General features: G+C 39.6%; 1 protein-coding gene across 3 annotated transcripts in view; it reads right to left on the reverse strand.

Annotated features, from left to right (window-relative positions):
• Positions 1 to 6117: 6117 nt before the first annotated feature.
• The window catches only part of LOC128744504 (axin), a 43302-nt gene continuing 32609 nt past the window's right edge, over positions 6118 to 16810 (reverse strand). For all 3 annotated transcript variants that reach the window (XM_053841565.1, XM_053841564.1, XM_053841563.1), the window contains exons 3-11: positions 16088 to 16470; positions 10468 to 11282; positions 9738 to 9866; positions 9336 to 9441; positions 9142 to 9273; positions 8858 to 9080; positions 8485 to 8797; positions 8178 to 8414; positions 6118 to 7472 (exon numbers count right to left, since the gene is read on the reverse strand). In XM_053841565.1, the coding sequence (XP_053697540.1) occupies positions 7346 to 7472; positions 8178 to 8414; positions 8485 to 8797; positions 8858 to 9080; positions 9142 to 9273; positions 9336 to 9441; positions 9738 to 9866; positions 10468 to 11282; positions 16088 to 16180 (2175 nt within the window). In that variant the 5' untranslated portion in view covers positions 16181 to 16470 and the 3' untranslated portion in view covers positions 6118 to 7345. The remainder of the gene's footprint in view (positions 7473 to 8177; positions 8415 to 8484; positions 8798 to 8857; positions 9081 to 9141; positions 9274 to 9335; positions 9442 to 9737; positions 9867 to 10467; positions 11283 to 16087; positions 16471 to 16810) is intronic.

A 16810-nucleotide genomic window follows, 5' to 3' on the forward strand; every position in this document is an offset into this window, starting at 1 on the left:
CGTATAAACGAATTTAAAAATTTTGTTACTTGCGGAACACGGTAACAAAGAGGGTGATTTGGCCTTTCCAAATTTGCAACGTCGTTTATTCGTACGAAGCTTAACGAGCGTTTTAAATTCCTGTGTAGTACATAAATTTTAGATAGTTTTTTGATAATTTTTAGGTTAACTAGGTCTGCTTACGTTTAGTGTCCTTTTTCCTCTCTATTCGCTGACGTACGAGCCCACTGTTAATACGCTTTACCTTTAATTTAAATTTATCTTTAGGCATTAAACTCGTTTTAGAATAGATTTCCTTACCATAGACTTAGATCAGCAAGCTATTCTTTCTTCCGTACTAATCATAGGCATAAGTAGACATACGATCCTAAGTATAAGCAATTTTACAGTAATTTTAAGCACAAATTACCTATAGTTTTTATCTTTACCTTAGATTCACTGTTAGAAAGTAAGTTTATTGCCTCCGTAACAATATTTTATCTACTAACTTTAACCTATAAACTTTTAACTATTAACTTTTGACTTTTAATGATATTTTAAAGAAATTTTAATCAGACTTTTATTTCGCGTCTCACGTTGTAAAGATCAATCTTCTTTTTTCCTTTGTTTACGATTCTCCTACCGTCACTTGCATTCGATACAGCCCACTTTCGCTCGATCAGGGCTGTTGCTACTGGAATGCGTTCGGTGTGTTCGATCCGAGGGGTTGACACTCCGGTGACAAAATTGTTTTGCAGTCGTGCGTGTCTTCATATACAATTCATGACTGTGAATTATAAAGCAGTATAGATGATTGCAATGTTTGCTTATATCTTAATCATATTGTCAATTTCAAGGAAAATTGTACCATCGAAAGTGCGATATCGCTCATAAAAGTGCTATTTTGCATTAAATCGTTTCGGTATCTTCGGCGCACTTTTTCGTTATCTTCCAAGCAATAAGTGCGCCGAAGAGACCGCAACGGTTTAAGCTAAAATAGCACTTTTATGAGCGATATCGCACTTTCGATGGTACAATTTTCCTTGCAATTGACAATATATTCAGGAGTATTTAGTTGCGTGTTATAAAAACTACGCAAAATAGAATAACAAATAATTGTCAAAATTTTCGCACGTATATCGCCTCCACTTTGGTACATATATGTTCTTATATGGCGAGAAATATAACTTTTTCGTTCAGATATGATTTCGTATATCTCAGTTGCAATCGAGATATACAAACCAAATGGTTTACTGGGTGGAGTGGTGGAGTTGGCCTATTTCCAATTAAAAAGCACTTGAATGTCAAAATTCCATCGTTTCGAAATTCCTATCAACTGTCAGTCGGCCTAATTAACAAATCATGATTCAATAGTTGGAGTGCAATCATGACTCAATTAACAAATTCAGGCGCAAAAAGAACCGAATTACAAGCACAGACAAACAGACGAGACTCGCGACACCGCGACGCGCGAGTGTTGTCGAGTTTTCAGTATAAAACCATACAAATGTAAAAACCACCCCATCGGCAGGCAACCATGTTTTCGCCTGATTTGAGCCAGCTGTCAAATTTTGAGCCCAGGACACGCTGTCGCTGACGTTCACTGCAGCTCGATATAGAGACGTCGATCGGGTGGTAAAAACCCTACTGCATAAAACCCTGCTAATGCAAGCTACTCCGCGACATGCATAACAGAGGGTGCTAGTGTGCAAGCAAAATGTGTAGGACGATGGTTTTTAAAGGATTTTCTTCAATGTGTCATGTCAGTTCGTCAGTGCTATAGGCTTTAGGTGACACGAAGTTTGTTTGTTGATCGTAGTCTACCGACTCCCGAATGGGGACCATCCTAATCCACTTGGGCGACTTCAACGCGAAGATTGGCTCAAACAACGCAAACCTTGAACGCGTTATGGGACGCCATGGCCTATAGGAGAGATGAACGAAAACGGGGAGCTGTTTACAGAATTCTGCGGTAATAACAACATGGTCATTGGTGAATCGCTCTTCCTCCATAGACCAGTACATAAAGTTACGTGGGTTTCTCGCGATGGCCGAACAGAAAACCAAATCGACCACAACTGCATCAGCCGAAAATGGCGAAGGAGCCTTCTTGATGTACGCAACAAACGCTGCGCTGATATCGCATCCGGCCATCATCTTGTTATCGCTGAAATACGTTTACGCGTCGCACGTGTCCAACGACGGGAGGAGAAAGTCGGGTGTCGTTACGACGTCCGCCGATTGGAGAATTCTGAGGTGAGGCCTTTGTCGAACAACTTGAATCCCGAGTCTCGGAGTTGCTACCTGGTGGAACCGTCGAAGAGCAATGGCCCGGCATCAAGAACGCCTTTATCACGATCAGTGACCAAACCCTCGGCAAAGCGCGCAGTGGGCGAGAGGAGTAGATTTCGGATGAAACTTGGAGGAAGATCGACGAGCGGAGAGAGGTGAAGGCCGGCATTGAGCGAGCGCGAACCAGATCGGCTAAGACAGCTGCCCGTCAACGATACGCCGAACTGGAGAGGGCTGTTAAACGTGATTGTAGGCGGGACAAGAGAGCCACTTGTGGTCCACATGCCCACATGCCCTGGCGGGAGTTGTGGGTTCCAACGAATCCGGTTATAATCTCAGATTATAGCTTGGTTCGCCAAAAAAAGCCCATTTCTTTCCCCTACCGTCCCTTCATCAATTGTAGAACCATCGTTTCAAAAAATATTAAGCTGTATTTCGTTTACAAAACTAAAAAGTTATAAGTCTTTGCCAAGCTCCTGCCAACAAAATAAAAAAAAAGTTTGTTCCAATACATTGTGTAGTTTCTGAGAAAAAGGTGTGTGTGATCGTTTTTCGGCCACTTCCCGTGGTCGGATCACACCAAACTTAGTATCAAAATAAACGGAAAAGACTGCAGAATCAAAATCTGAAATAAAAAAATAATGAATTTTTTAAAATTTTTAGTCGCCCCTTAATCGCGTCAACTCTGAGGCACCATCGCTGGATGAAATTGTAACAACCATCAAGAGTATGAAATCCAATAGAGCGCCAGGGATAGACTGTATTTCAGCCGAAATGCTCAAAGCTGACCCATCTTTGTCAGCCCAGATGATGCATCAGCTTTTTAGCAATATATGGGAAACCGCAACTTTTCCGTTGGACTGGATGCAGGGCATATTGGTCACAGTCCCTAAGAAAGGAGACCTAACTGAATGTGGTAACTCTGTATTACTCTCAAAGTACTCTGTAAGGTAGTCCTCAACCGGATCCAGGAGAAGATCGACGCTACTCTCCGGCGGCAGCAAGCTGGATCCCGTGCTGGCCGATCATGTGTAGACCATATCACAACGCTCCGCATTATATTGGAGCAGATCAACGACTTCCAGGACTCTCTTCTGCTGGTGATCGTTGACTTCGAAAAGCCGTTTGACCGACTCAACCACGAAAACATTTGGGGCGCACTTAGGCGTAGAGGAGTTCCACATAAGCTAGTCCATCTCATCGAGGCTCAGTACGAGGCGTTCTCGTGCAAGGTTTTGCATGACGGCATCTTGTCCGACCCCATAAGGATTACTGCTGGCGTGAGACATGGCTGCATTTTATCACCGCTTCTGTTTCTCATCGTTATGGATGAGATATTAGTTGGAGCAATTGACAGTAGACCAAATCGAGGATTGCCTTGGAATCCTCGAACGATGAAGCAGCTAAATAACCTCGACCTAGCCGACGACATTGTCTTGCTCGCACAATTCCGAAATGATATGCAGAGCAAGTTAGATGACCTCTCCGAGTGCTCCCAGGCAGCAGGTCTCACAGTCTATGTAGCGAAAACTAAGTCTATGATAGTGAGCATTGGCAATTCCACCAACTTCACAGTAGCGGAACAACAAGTTGAGCAGGTAGCCGTCTTTCAATAGCTTGGTAGCCAGACAACGCCCGATGGTGGTACCAAGACTGATATAGCCACACGAATCAGGAAGGTCAGGGGTGCCTTTGCAGGTCTGTGAAACATTTGGCGCTCAAACCACATCACTGTACGTGCAAAAATCCAAACGTGCGAAAATCGTGAACGTAGGTGGAAGTGGATCTGACACACCTTGAGGAAAGGAGCGAACGAGGTCTGCAGAGAAGCACTTGACTGGAATCCACAAGGACAGCGTAGAAGAGGCAGAGCCAGGGCCTCATGGCGACGCAGCTCAGCCAACGACATCCGGGCAGTAGACGAGAACCTGTCCTGGCGACAGGTAAAAGCCACGGCGGGTAACCGTCAGCAGTGGAGAACTCTCATTTCATCCCTTTGTTCTACCAGACCGGCGGACATGGACACATAAGTAAGTAAGTAAGTAGTGGGATATCGCCCGACAGTTTGCTGTATATAATCTGCACTGCATTTCATTTTGCAATAATCGCTATTGAGTTAACCATAAGCTTATTATTAATTTATGCGCGCTTGTGTGTATTGCAGACTCGGTAACCTTACAGCTACGACGTAGAGTAAATATTCGTATATGAAAATGTAAGCAAATTTTCTATGCTATCCATGAAAAATAATCTGGAAAAAGTTTTACACAAAGAAAAGTCGCAAAACTATGTTCTACAGTGTGACACATATATATTCGAACAAAAATCATTCTATGCTAGCAGCGGCAAATACAATTAATACAATCAAGCTAAGACCATGTGTGTGTCATCATGCCTTAAGTCTTACTTGACGTAGTTTCATTTTTGTATTGTGTCTCGTTCGGTGTGCGTACGTACCAAAGTTTGAGTTACGGTCGTTGATAATAAATAAATTCCGAAACGGTGCTACATACGGCACTATTTTTCGTGACCTCAAACATCACGGCATAAAAAGAGGATACACTAAAAAGATTTGTTGAGACGGGATCTGCTGAAAACCGTAAAAAACCAGAAGAAAACGCAGCGTTAGAACTGCAGAGGTCAAAAAGGCTGTTTTAGAACGAATTCGTCGCAGTTGCGACCGGTCCACACGGAAAATGGCAGTGCAGCTGAATATCAAAAGCAAAAGTCTTCGTCGAATTTTGAAAATGGATCTGAATAAAAAAGCATTCCAAAAACGTAAATCCATGGATTAATGGAAGCAACAAAACAAAAACGGCAGGAAAGTGATCTATTCTGACGAGAAGTTGTTTCTTCTTCGTACCCCGCATCATGCTCAATATGACCGGTTGTGGTCGGTTTCGATCATGGACGTTCCAAAGCACAAACGAAATGTACCATGATACCAAAATCCATCAGCGGTCATGAGGAGGCATTTCAAAGAAAGGGAAACTTCCTCTTGTATTTATTGACAAGGGTGTGGAAGTTAATGCAAAATACTATCTAAAAATGGTCTTAGAATAAAATTTGATGCCTTATGTTCGAGGAATGTATGGTGAAGACTATTACTGCTTTCAACAGGATGGAGCTTCTGCCCACACTGCAAATCTTGTGCAGACGTGGTGCAAAGCCAATCTGACAGATTTCATATGGAAAAACGAATGGTCCCCAAGTTCTCCTGATTTGAACCCACTAGATTTTTGTATATGGGGGTACATGCAGCAGAAGCTCAAGTATTATGAATATCATAATTTGGATGAATTCAAGTTTGTTATCAACAAGATATGGGATAATATTCCGATGAAGTAGTGCGTGCCGCGTGTAACGACTTCAAAAAGCGTTTGAAGCGTGTTATCCAGGCACAAGGCGATTCAATAGAGTAATGACTGTTTGTTGCGTTCTGTATCTATGAGTAAACAACTTCTAAAACTAAAGTTCGAAATAAAGCCTTTATTTACAAAAATATATGACTTTGTTTTTGTTCGAATACATATGTGTCACACTGTAATTCATGAAAGTTTTTAAAATATTTTTCCCTGTTCGCCCAATTTATCACCTTTCAATGACGAAAATTTCACAATAGAGTAATTTTGGTCCCTCAGCTACGACCGGAAAACTAACGACTAAATACGCCAAATGACCTCAATAAATTTAATATTACATGAAAGAAAATTACGTATCTCCTTGGTACCGACAGAATTTTACGGGGGTCTGATAATTTGGGATATGTTTAGTTCAGGGATGTGTGATACATTATGCGGATTAGTTATGCTACTAAAAAGTGTAATTTCATTATAATAGCTTTTATTTCTTTTCTACCGTAATATGGGTATAAGCTTCTAAATATTTCTCGCAACCACGATTCATCTTTTTTCCTGTTCTTATGAATCGTAAGATAGACACATTTGTTGTATGCGAAAGAATGCAACGATCACGTATTCAACTTAAGGCTGTGAGGGATGCTCTATGAAATATTCAGTTGGGATATCTCGAACCAATAATTCGTTATGATAACACTCTCATATAGCCTGAATATATTTCCATTGTCGGTTCTTCTGATTAGAAAAGAAGAACTACATGGTGGGACTTTGGGACAACAGATACCTTGTTTCTTCTGCTGTCGTCAGTCGGCATGAATTTTGACCGGCAGTTATTGTCTATACACTGGATTTAATGCGAGCAAGAACATAACAGTTTGCTAAAATGTCGACTTAGATTGGGACAGACTTGGACATATCAAGCGCGTCTCGTTTGTCTCTATGGGAAGGCAATTCAATTGGACAAAAATAAATAAACGTGTAAATTATTGCGTATAACACGGCTGTGTTATTCATCTAAAAATAACATTACTAAATTACAAGGAAAATACTGTTAGACTCCAATTCTCTCCGTTATTTGAAAGATATATATTGCTATTTCTGCGACATTTTTTTATTACGTCTTATTTTGGTCAGCTCAAAATTCTATTCTTTTCGATACCGCATTTTAGTTGCAGTTCATGTTTCGACATAAATCAGTACTAATGGAAACGTGGATAGAAGCTTTCCATTTGCTGAGTCTGAGTGTATCTAATTTTTTCATTAAAAATGTCACCAGCACACCTTTGAACACCTATCTCTCCTACATCTTCCATTATCGGCAAGTCGAGTTTGTTTACATTAGTTTAGATAGTTTTTAACTTTTATCAAGGCACTTCAACTATTACATATTCTCAAGCGGTTTTAAAGATCTTCGTCATATACAAGGTTAACCTTTCGTTTAATTTTTTATAATTGAATTACACCAAAGAATGTTCCTCTAAGAACCGTTTGAAACATAAGAATACAGATGCATTGAGTTTGGCATCACCGAAAACTCCCGAAAAACAGAAATAATTCTACGCAGAATCGTGTAATGGATGAAAAACATACGCTTGACAGGGAAGCCAAATGCACTTCTTATAGGCCACTTTAGTCTAGTGGGTTAAGTGTGTGTGTGTATGTGACGTCGACCGCATGCTTTCTATTGCTTAACTACTGTGTTCGAGTCACATATTTTAGTCCAACGGTTTGACCGTTCCCATCACTTTACCCTCAAACAGGGGTAACACTTCGTTGTCGTTGCTGATCTCCTCCTGAATCACCGGGCTATCCAGATCGTCGCAGTGAGTTTTAAAGAAGAATCTGCAAAATGCGGGAGTTATTGTACTTTGCTTTCTAAAACGAATGTTTCTTGGTGTTAAGCCCAGGAATGTTTTAAACTGTGGAAAATTTTGGCAATCGCTTTTTCTACTACAAATCCGAAAATATCTTACAATGGGCGCTTTTCGATAATCATTTTCTCTTGAACTGAGCAGTTTGTATCGGTGCGTTTTCTTACAGAGTAATGGCAATGATAATTTCGCACGAAATAAATTGCGTTCGAAATTTCAAGTTTCAGGATTTTATAATTTCCAAGCCCCCACGGATATAATAGGGTTTAAGAGTTTATGTCTACAAACATGTAGTTGGTCCGTAAATTATTGAGTTGCATCTGTAGCAGCTAGGGTACGGGAGGGTATTTTCAGCCCATTAAGCAATGGCATCTATTTATTCGACCTATGGCCTAGTTCTAGTGGAAGAACAGGTGGTTTTAGCGTTCTTTGAATAAAAAATAGTGGATTACTTACAGGTTTGAGTAGTTATAACATATTAAAATTGTATGTCGGCAAAGTATATTTATTGGAGAAAGAAAAGGCAAATAGGCTGAATTTAGAAACCTACTGAAAATACCCTCCCATACCTTATAAGCGATATAATTTAATAGGCAAAACGGTAAATTCTCAACAATCACGTAACAAAACAACTTCAAAAACATAAGAATGTAATCAAAAGCAGACGAAAACTCACCGATAGTTCCCCTTCTTCGGCAGGTAGTCCTTAAACTGCTTGAGCGTGGGCGGGTGGCTACCGGGGATTTTCATCCGGTACGGCACCTCTTCGTCGCAGAACAGGTAAACTACGACGATGAATTCCGTTGCCGTTGAGCTCTGTGGTTTGGCAGGTATTGGAGGTGGCACTAGTGAACTGGAAGTGGCAGCTGGTGGCAATGGCAGAGGTGGCAGCGGGTGTTGATGTCGTTTCGATCTGTGGCAAAAAAGAGGAAACATTCGCAGTTAGTTGCAGGGAAGAAATTGCAAGAAGTAGGACGCCAAACCTTTTCGCTTCATCGTCCAGCCGCCTACTGGATTCCTGTAGAAGGTGGGTGGTATTTCCGATCGACATGTCGGCGTGCATCGTTCGAGAAAGTGGACGCGAACTGTTTGTACTCATACTGGGCGGCATGTCCTTGCTGCTATATTTGCTCAAAGTATCCGTTGACAGTAAACTAATCCCGCTATCGGTATAGACGGAAGGCCATTTGTTATTTAGCGGTTTGTTTCGAGGTAAAGGTGGTGCTGCTGGACCAGCCATATTCAAAGGATGGCCCTCTGGCATTGATTTAGAATGTCGCATCGACGATTGTGCACCTATAGAAAGTAGAGCAAATTAATTATACGGATTAACTCATGCAGAAAACTTTGACTCACTCATCGATCCACTTCCAAAGCTTCCTAGCTCGTAACGTCTTGCGCGGCTAATGTTGGGACACGGGGACATAATATCTGGTGATCGACTGGGCGTTAGATCGGACCATACCCTGGAAACGTGTTTATCTAGGATATCTTGATCATTATCGTCCTCTACTTGAAGCTTCTGTCGAATGGCATCCGCAAACGATCGATTACTTTGAGACTTGTCCATTTGGTCAATCTAAAAATAAAATAAAATATGAAGGTCGAAATGGATATATTATTTTTGCAAGTGAACCTACCTCTCGAACTTTCCGTATGACTTCTCCCTCTTTCTCTTGGGCTTGCTGAACCGCTAACAGTTTATTCATTAATTCCGTTTGAAACTGTTCCGTGGATAGCACCTTCGGATGCACTCGTTGACTTCGAGGTATCTATGAAGAAAAGACATATCAAACCAAATATTTCTAAAAATATATGTGTCAAGCAAACTTACGTGTTTTAAGTTGTCGTTGAAAACAACATTTTCATTGATCTGTCTTTGCTCCAATGCCGAATGCTGCCGAGATTGGTGTCTTCGTTGCGTGTGAGACTGACCGTCGCTGTAACGAGGCAAAGAGTTTGCAAATTTTTATTATGCTCCAGAATAAAACACGCTCCAGTTGCTTCCAAATTATCACACCACACTCAAATGGATTAGAGACGAAATGCTATCTTCAATTATGCCGTAAATGTTCATTTTGAATACAAATTTATAAGTCAAATAACTAAAAATGTTAGTTTCAAATACAGTCTTAGAAAGCACAACTATTTGATTCATTTTATCGTAATTGTCATTAGGTGTATGAAAATTTAAGAACTCGGATAAATAATTTGAAAATATATGCTTAATACTTACTGGTACATGGCCGGTGGTGGCATCTTGTCGGACTCGGTACGACCCGAACTGAGACTGGCCAGTTCCGAGTCACGGCGGGAGACCGGATTATAGGATGCATAGTTCATATACACAGAATATCCGTGTGCTCTACATGCAGAAGGTGAGAGATATTGGGTGTTCCAGGAAACGATGGAGAAGGCAGATGGATTGTAGTGTGGCACAGAGTGTGGAACATTTATATATTTACAGAGGGTGATCGGTGTGGTAGACGGACGGTTGAAATGGTGGAAGCGGGAGCGGCCATCATGGATGAATGTTGAATTGCAAAAGATTTCAACGGGAGGGCAAGCGGGTAGCACACAACGAGCGCATGCGTTTTCGAATGGTAAGGATAACATAATGAAAACGATAGTAAAAAAGCGGCAGGAGTGCACACACAAACGAAGGGAACACACAGGATTGGCGATGTGAACAAATGATGATGGAAAATGAAAAAAAGAAAGAAAATAAATATGGTTGAATTAAAACATAGAAAAATGATAATAATAATAAGTCACAGAATTTGCCTTGACAGAAGCGCATTATTTAGCGCGCTTTTGTTAGCAGCAGCTTTTTGCATTCGTCAAACGGCAAATCATGTTGAATTTTTTATAACTTCTAAAAGTATCAAAGCTTAAACGCTACATTGTCTAAATATTGTAAAGCACATAATAGTCTTGCAACTAACAGAATGAGATATGCTGCTTACCCGGGCGGTCTCATTTCAAGACGTCGCTTCTGTGTGGCCATAAGAGCATCCTTGGTCAGTGTCATAGCCGGTTTCCCGGAAGGCATACTTGCGCTGCCTGCTCCACTGACGCTAGACGAAACCGAGATACTGCTACCGGCGATTCCAGGCCCAAGAGCACCGTATAACTTTTCGATCTCCTCATCATTGACCTTTTCAGGCTCTAGTACAGAATCCTCGTGCAGGGTTGGCAAGGTCGAAGAACTATGCAACAACAGTTCCGAGCAACTGTTCGTCATCGAAGATATCGTACCGGTGGAAGTTCCTGATATTCCCAACGATACTCCAACACAACTGGGAGCTTCGCTTCCACTGTCGCTACTCGTTTGCTTGTTTTGAATATACTGTATGTACATATCGGACTGCAGGAAATTGGGATAGATTGTATTGCCGATGATGGCCGCCACGTCCGCTTGCATTTGATCAAAAATGTCAGGTGCCAAAACGATATCATTTTTCAGCCCAGCCTTGATCATGTTTCGCATCTGATCGCTAACGTGAAGCTTCGAGCCGCGCGGCGCCCGTTTCAGAAACCGCTTGTATATTGCACCGATCAGTTGGGTCATTTTTTCGTTGTCCCGTTGCTGCTTGAGTCCCTCACAGGCAAAGTAAAAGCTGAACTGCTTTAAGTGTTCGTCACCCTCCTGCTCCTGGACGAAGCGCTTGAACAGCGCCGCACCTTCCTCATCTTCCAGCAGGCTGGATAGCTTTTCCGACCACCGGTAGTAGTTCGGCGGCGAGTCACGAGCTTTGTCCGTATTCAGGTTTTCCGTCATCTAATTGAAAATATATAGATAAGTTGAAAAATTAGCACATAAAAAAATAAATTCTCAAATACTAATCAATCCAAACTGGGTTCGGGATATTTTCAGATTAATATGGTAGACGGAATCGATATTATGTGTAATTTTTCAGCATATTTCTTGCAGATAATTGGACAAAGAAAAACAAGGGAAATTATAATCTTCAGACATTTCAATTTATTTATGTAATCGAATCTAAGATACACAGCCAATATGCAACGTCTTGACTTTTGTTAGGCGTGAGATAATTTAGCGGTTTCCTGGTCCAAGAGCTGAAATAGTGGTGTTACATTGGGAGGCAAGAATTTTGCTTTGAGCTAGCGTCTGAAAACAGCTGGTCTTGGAAGTGATGGTAAGGTGGTACAATTCATTGGTAAGGAGAAGTAAGGTCTTTGCTTCGATTCCTGTGTCCTGTGTGAGAATTTACGCACGCTTGGAACAAATGACTCATGAATGGAATATTTCACGAGTCATTCACGCATTCTTTAACGATGCATAATCAGCTGGTATTAGTGTATTTTTGTAGGCTTTTGGGTTTTTGGTTGTCCTAATCCTAACCACAAAGATTAGCAACTTGTAAGTTTCAGAATGCATTGCAAGGTTTGAAGATAACACGATCGTAGACTGACCCATTTGCAGAATACTTTGGGAAAAATATGCATGGTTGAATGCTGTTAGTTGGCAATACTATTTGATACGTGCGCCATTTTGACAACTGTAACTTGTTTTATGTTTAGTGCTTTTGTTCCACATACGGTCGACATGATCGTGCTTCAAAGCAATTATTTCAAACAGCCATCAATTGTGCACACATTACTTTTACTCTATGATAGGATAACGCCACATCGTCAGAAACATCGCGTCCTATAGTACGTACTGGAGAAGTTATTGCTGCTGTAGAACATAGTGTCGAGTAAGACCCAAATGAATCCATTCGGGTTCGTGCTCAACAAATAGATGCACGATGAATCCGGCTAGAACGTAACACCTAATGGTGACCGCTGCAGGACCCATGATCACCGATTTTTTCTTACCAAAATTGACGGGCCTTCACGTGGAGGAACTGTGGTTCCAACAAAGCGGTACAACATGCCACAACACGTGTGCTGATTTGTTGAAAGGGACGTTCGTTAACCAAAAATGATCAATGTTAAAAATAGGATTTGCTTTAACTTTGTATAATTTATAAATTACTCGGAGAAGATTTTACTGATTTTGAATTTTTTACAATCGACGGAGAAAACGGTACAAGAAAGTAATGAAACAAAGGTGTTTAAAGTATCCAAACAGACTGTAACAATACGTGAAGGGAAAAGAGAGGAAAATTGACTAAGGAAGGCAACGCTTATTAAGAAGTGTTGAATAAGCGCTTATTAAAAAGTATACCGTTCCTCTTTACCTAAGCTGGGAAATCTGCTGATCGAACCAAGCTGCAGTACTGGACAATATAAAGTACGCACCCGCTCTCATACTATATAACACGCGGTATCTTTTTTATTGTCAAACATATGAACTCGGTATATTTGGACAAATTGTAGCATTTTCGATGCTTTAAACGATTTATGTATCGTTAAATATAAACATTAGCTATTTTGATCAAGCTATTGGATAGTTCTAGAAAAAGTCAATTTTTAGTTGATCATAATAAAGTACGCACTACTAATATAAAGACTGCACAACGCCGCCTACTGCATAACAATAGTTTCCTCGCCATCACACTGCAGCGAAGTGTCAAAACAAATTGTTTGTGATTGATTTTTCATTACTGGTACGCGTTTTTATCTGGTACGATGGCAAAAAGCAAATTTGTGAAGATATCCGTAAACTTATCGTTAAAAATCGTAAGAAAGGTTTCTCGAATAGAGATATTGCTCGAAGATATGAAATTAGTGAGGCAGGAGTACGAAAAACATTGAAAAAATATGAGGAACTTGGAAGCGGGAAAGACCGGACTGAAAGAGGAAGAAAGCGGAGGACTACAACCAGTGATGATCGCCTGATTCGTCGAGAAGTGGCTAAAGATCCGTTCTCTACCAGCCGTGTAATCCGAGAAAATACGAACTTAAATATTTCCGAACGAATTGTTCGTAGAAGACTGAAGGAAATGGGATTTAAAAATGGATTTGCTCAACGAAGGCCATTTATCCGAAATGTTAACAGGTTTGTTTATTTCATATTCAATATTTGTTTTTAAGTAATATTAATTTGTATAGGATCAAACGTCTTAAATTTGCTCAAAAATATATCGACAAACCTCTGGAGTATAAAGCCTCTGTATAAAACATCTTCTGAAAGTACATCTATAAAGCTAATTTTTGTTCGATGACTGTGAATAGTTATCTACTATAAATAATGAGAAAAGCATGAAAGTTTCAAGATGTGGTAAGTGCGTACTTTATTTTGTTCAGTACTGTATAATGGGAACCGATTATAACCGGATTCGACCTCAATTTCTCCCAGACCTTGTACGACTTTTGTTAATTAACTACTAACGAGACCAAGTTTATAACAAAACGCAAAGGAAATGATAAACACCACCCTGAAAAAAAATTTTTCTTTGTATTTCTATATTGTGGGTTACACCTTCAGTCGGGATTGAAACTATCAATTTCATGGGCAGACAACCGGACATATTTCCAGTAAGCCTCAAATGAAACATTTCGTCGTCACAAAAAAAGCACTGTACAGCCCGAAAAAAAATTTACATTAAATTTTGTAGCAGAAAGAATGGGCCTACAACAGTTTTTATTGTGGGTGTAAAACTTATGGTAAATTTATTGTAAAAGTGTCTCAAATTTAAATTTTATTCATATTTTTTTTATTTTAAGCAATAGATTTGTCCATATTTCATCACAGATTAACTGCCTTTTTTAACTATTAATTTAATTAATTTAATTAATTAACTATTTCATTTCGTTGTAAATGAAAATTTTTGTTTGCGCAGAATCGATACTTAACAATCCGTCATTTTTATGGTAGAATCTCTCAAAACCATGAACGTTATGGTGGACTACAATAAGTGTGATGGTTTGATTATCTTTTCTGAAGATAAGTTTCATTATTTTTACTGTAAGGAAGAGTAAACAGTGAGACAACAGGAAAAGTGAATCAACCAGAATAGCTACGTCATAAAACATTCAAGATCCATAATATTTTCATGAAAAGTGAAGTTTGTGAACCTACATCGCATAATATAGTTTGAGAAAAATTTCTTGATTTTTAAATATATTTTTCAATAAAAATCAGGGTCAAAGTAAATTTTTTGCCATCATTTTCAAGTGATTTTGAACAACAAAACACAAATTAAATTAAAATTACTGCATGGCATCACATATAGTAATAAGAGTCAATATTTAAAAAATATGACAGTCGAATTGTTTGCTAACGTTAGTGAAACTGACATGTAGCTTTCGCCATGCAATTTTTTTATATTCAATTTATAAATCACTAAATTATACGATAACGGCCATGTACATCAACTTTGCAGCTTTCCGAGGCTTGATGATCAGAAGCGCTTTCTTTCCCCACAAAGATATCCACAAAATCACCTGAGTTTGAAACAAAACATTCCACCTGAGTTGCTCAAAACATTCCGCAACATAGTGGCCTATATCCATGGGATTTGTAAATATCAATAATGATACAAAACTTGTATAAAATGGACATTGGAGAAAGAGTATGACGACTGGGTATGAAGTATCGTGCTCTGACGTCATTTTTGGACTTCCGGTTTTCTGAAAATTACCGCATATGACTGGAAATAATGCCAAATCTCCACAATGTGGGTATCAGATCAAAGGGTTTAACGAGTAGAAGTCGAACATTATGTTCCAACGTAATTTTGAAATCAAAAATGGTCGAATATCGATTATTAGCAAGTCACTTGTACATATTATGCGGAACAGAACGGTCGTGCGATTTTCAATAAATCTAGCCAATTCGTCCGTTTTGACGATAACGTGGATATTGTCAGCAGAACGTTTGTGGCGATGGCTGAACAGGCTAAAGTACGCATCAGCGATGGTTGGGTTAAAGTTAAATACGTCTAGAACAATGTATGGTCTGACCGGTGGAACCTGGGCCAACTGAGGCCGTTTGGGCAGTAGTGAACGATCGACGGCAATGACTTTCCGATTCATTTCCCTTTGTTGCCAGTACAAGTACAAAGTACATATAAAACGTGATCAATTTCATAATGATTTGAAACCCACTTTACTGATGTAGATTGGAGCCAATTTTAAAGTGTATCAACGGAACCACTTCAATTGAAACCAAAGCTGCATTTCTTCATTGTAGCGATATCACAGAAAGTAAATCATTTTTAACAGACATTTCCAAAACGCATCTACTGAGGTCTGATTTTTCGGCCGACTTTCAATCTGAGATACCCACTATGGCTTTCATATTTGATGGCAACTAAAATTCAGTTTTTTTCGCAAAGCTTCCCGATGATTGAACTATGCTATTTTTGAAACCAAAGTCCGATAGAGCTTATTACTGATAATCATCGATGTTTTTCTTAAAAATTATTTAAGATACTCTGCGATTTTTAAATTTTATATACCTTCGCGTTATTTCGAGTTCTAGTTAGGTTAGCATTCGATTTTTCCACAACTACTTTTTTGTACTTTGTTACTACTTTTTGTTTCTTCTTTCATAAAGGCAAAAGGCCCGATCAAGCTACGATTTTGCTTAGAATTGATTGGTCGCATGTTACTATTGGCATTGGGTTTCATGACACAATTGATGTTAAGGCGTTGATCCCTATTTAAACTTACCTTCCGACGACTTTCTTTTCCTGGTACGGGTGGTCTAGGTCCACTAGACAGGCAGGCAGTGTCATCAAATTTGTATGAGCTATACTGACTCATCGGAAAACAGTTTGCAGCTTTGGATGCAGCTTCTTTGCACGGAAGACAGCTTTGCAAAAGTTATTTTTTACACTCTCTTTGCGGTAAAAGTGACTGCATCGAAAACTTACGTCAACCTGATTGAGAGATTACCTATTCCTTCGTATAAAGTGTTGTTTTCGATTGCGGTTACTCAACAACCTATAGGTGATAATTGAACAACAGGTCTGCGGTTTTCCAGAAGCAGAGAAAATTGGCTCCCTTTACCCAAAGCCGTCGTGTGTGTTCCCAATAGGCGCGTTCAATGTTATCTGTAAAATAAGACAGACAAGAAAATGATGTGGTTAGAAATATGCACGAGTAAAATGAAGACTATCATCAAATAATTTGGTTGCAAAAATTGCTTGACTACTGTACTGGATGAGATACAAGATGTTTGCTACCCTTATAAAAATATTCTTCAAATCCAAATCAACAATTCAGCATGTTTTAGCAGTCCGTATATTCCACGCTTGAATTCATTTGTATTACTCCCTCCATTCCATTGTTCTACGTTGAAGGATCAATTCACCCTCTATATGGAATGCTATGTGCTTACCCATCAGAATAAAACTACATAAGAAGGATGACGCGTCAATAATAATGGCTGCA

This window comes from Sabethes cyaneus, chromosome 3 (genome assembly GCF_943734655.1).
Source record: "Sabethes cyaneus chromosome 3, idSabCyanKW18_F2, whole genome shotgun sequence".
NCBI lineage: Eukaryota > Metazoa > Arthropoda > Insecta > Diptera > Culicidae > Sabethes > Sabethes cyaneus.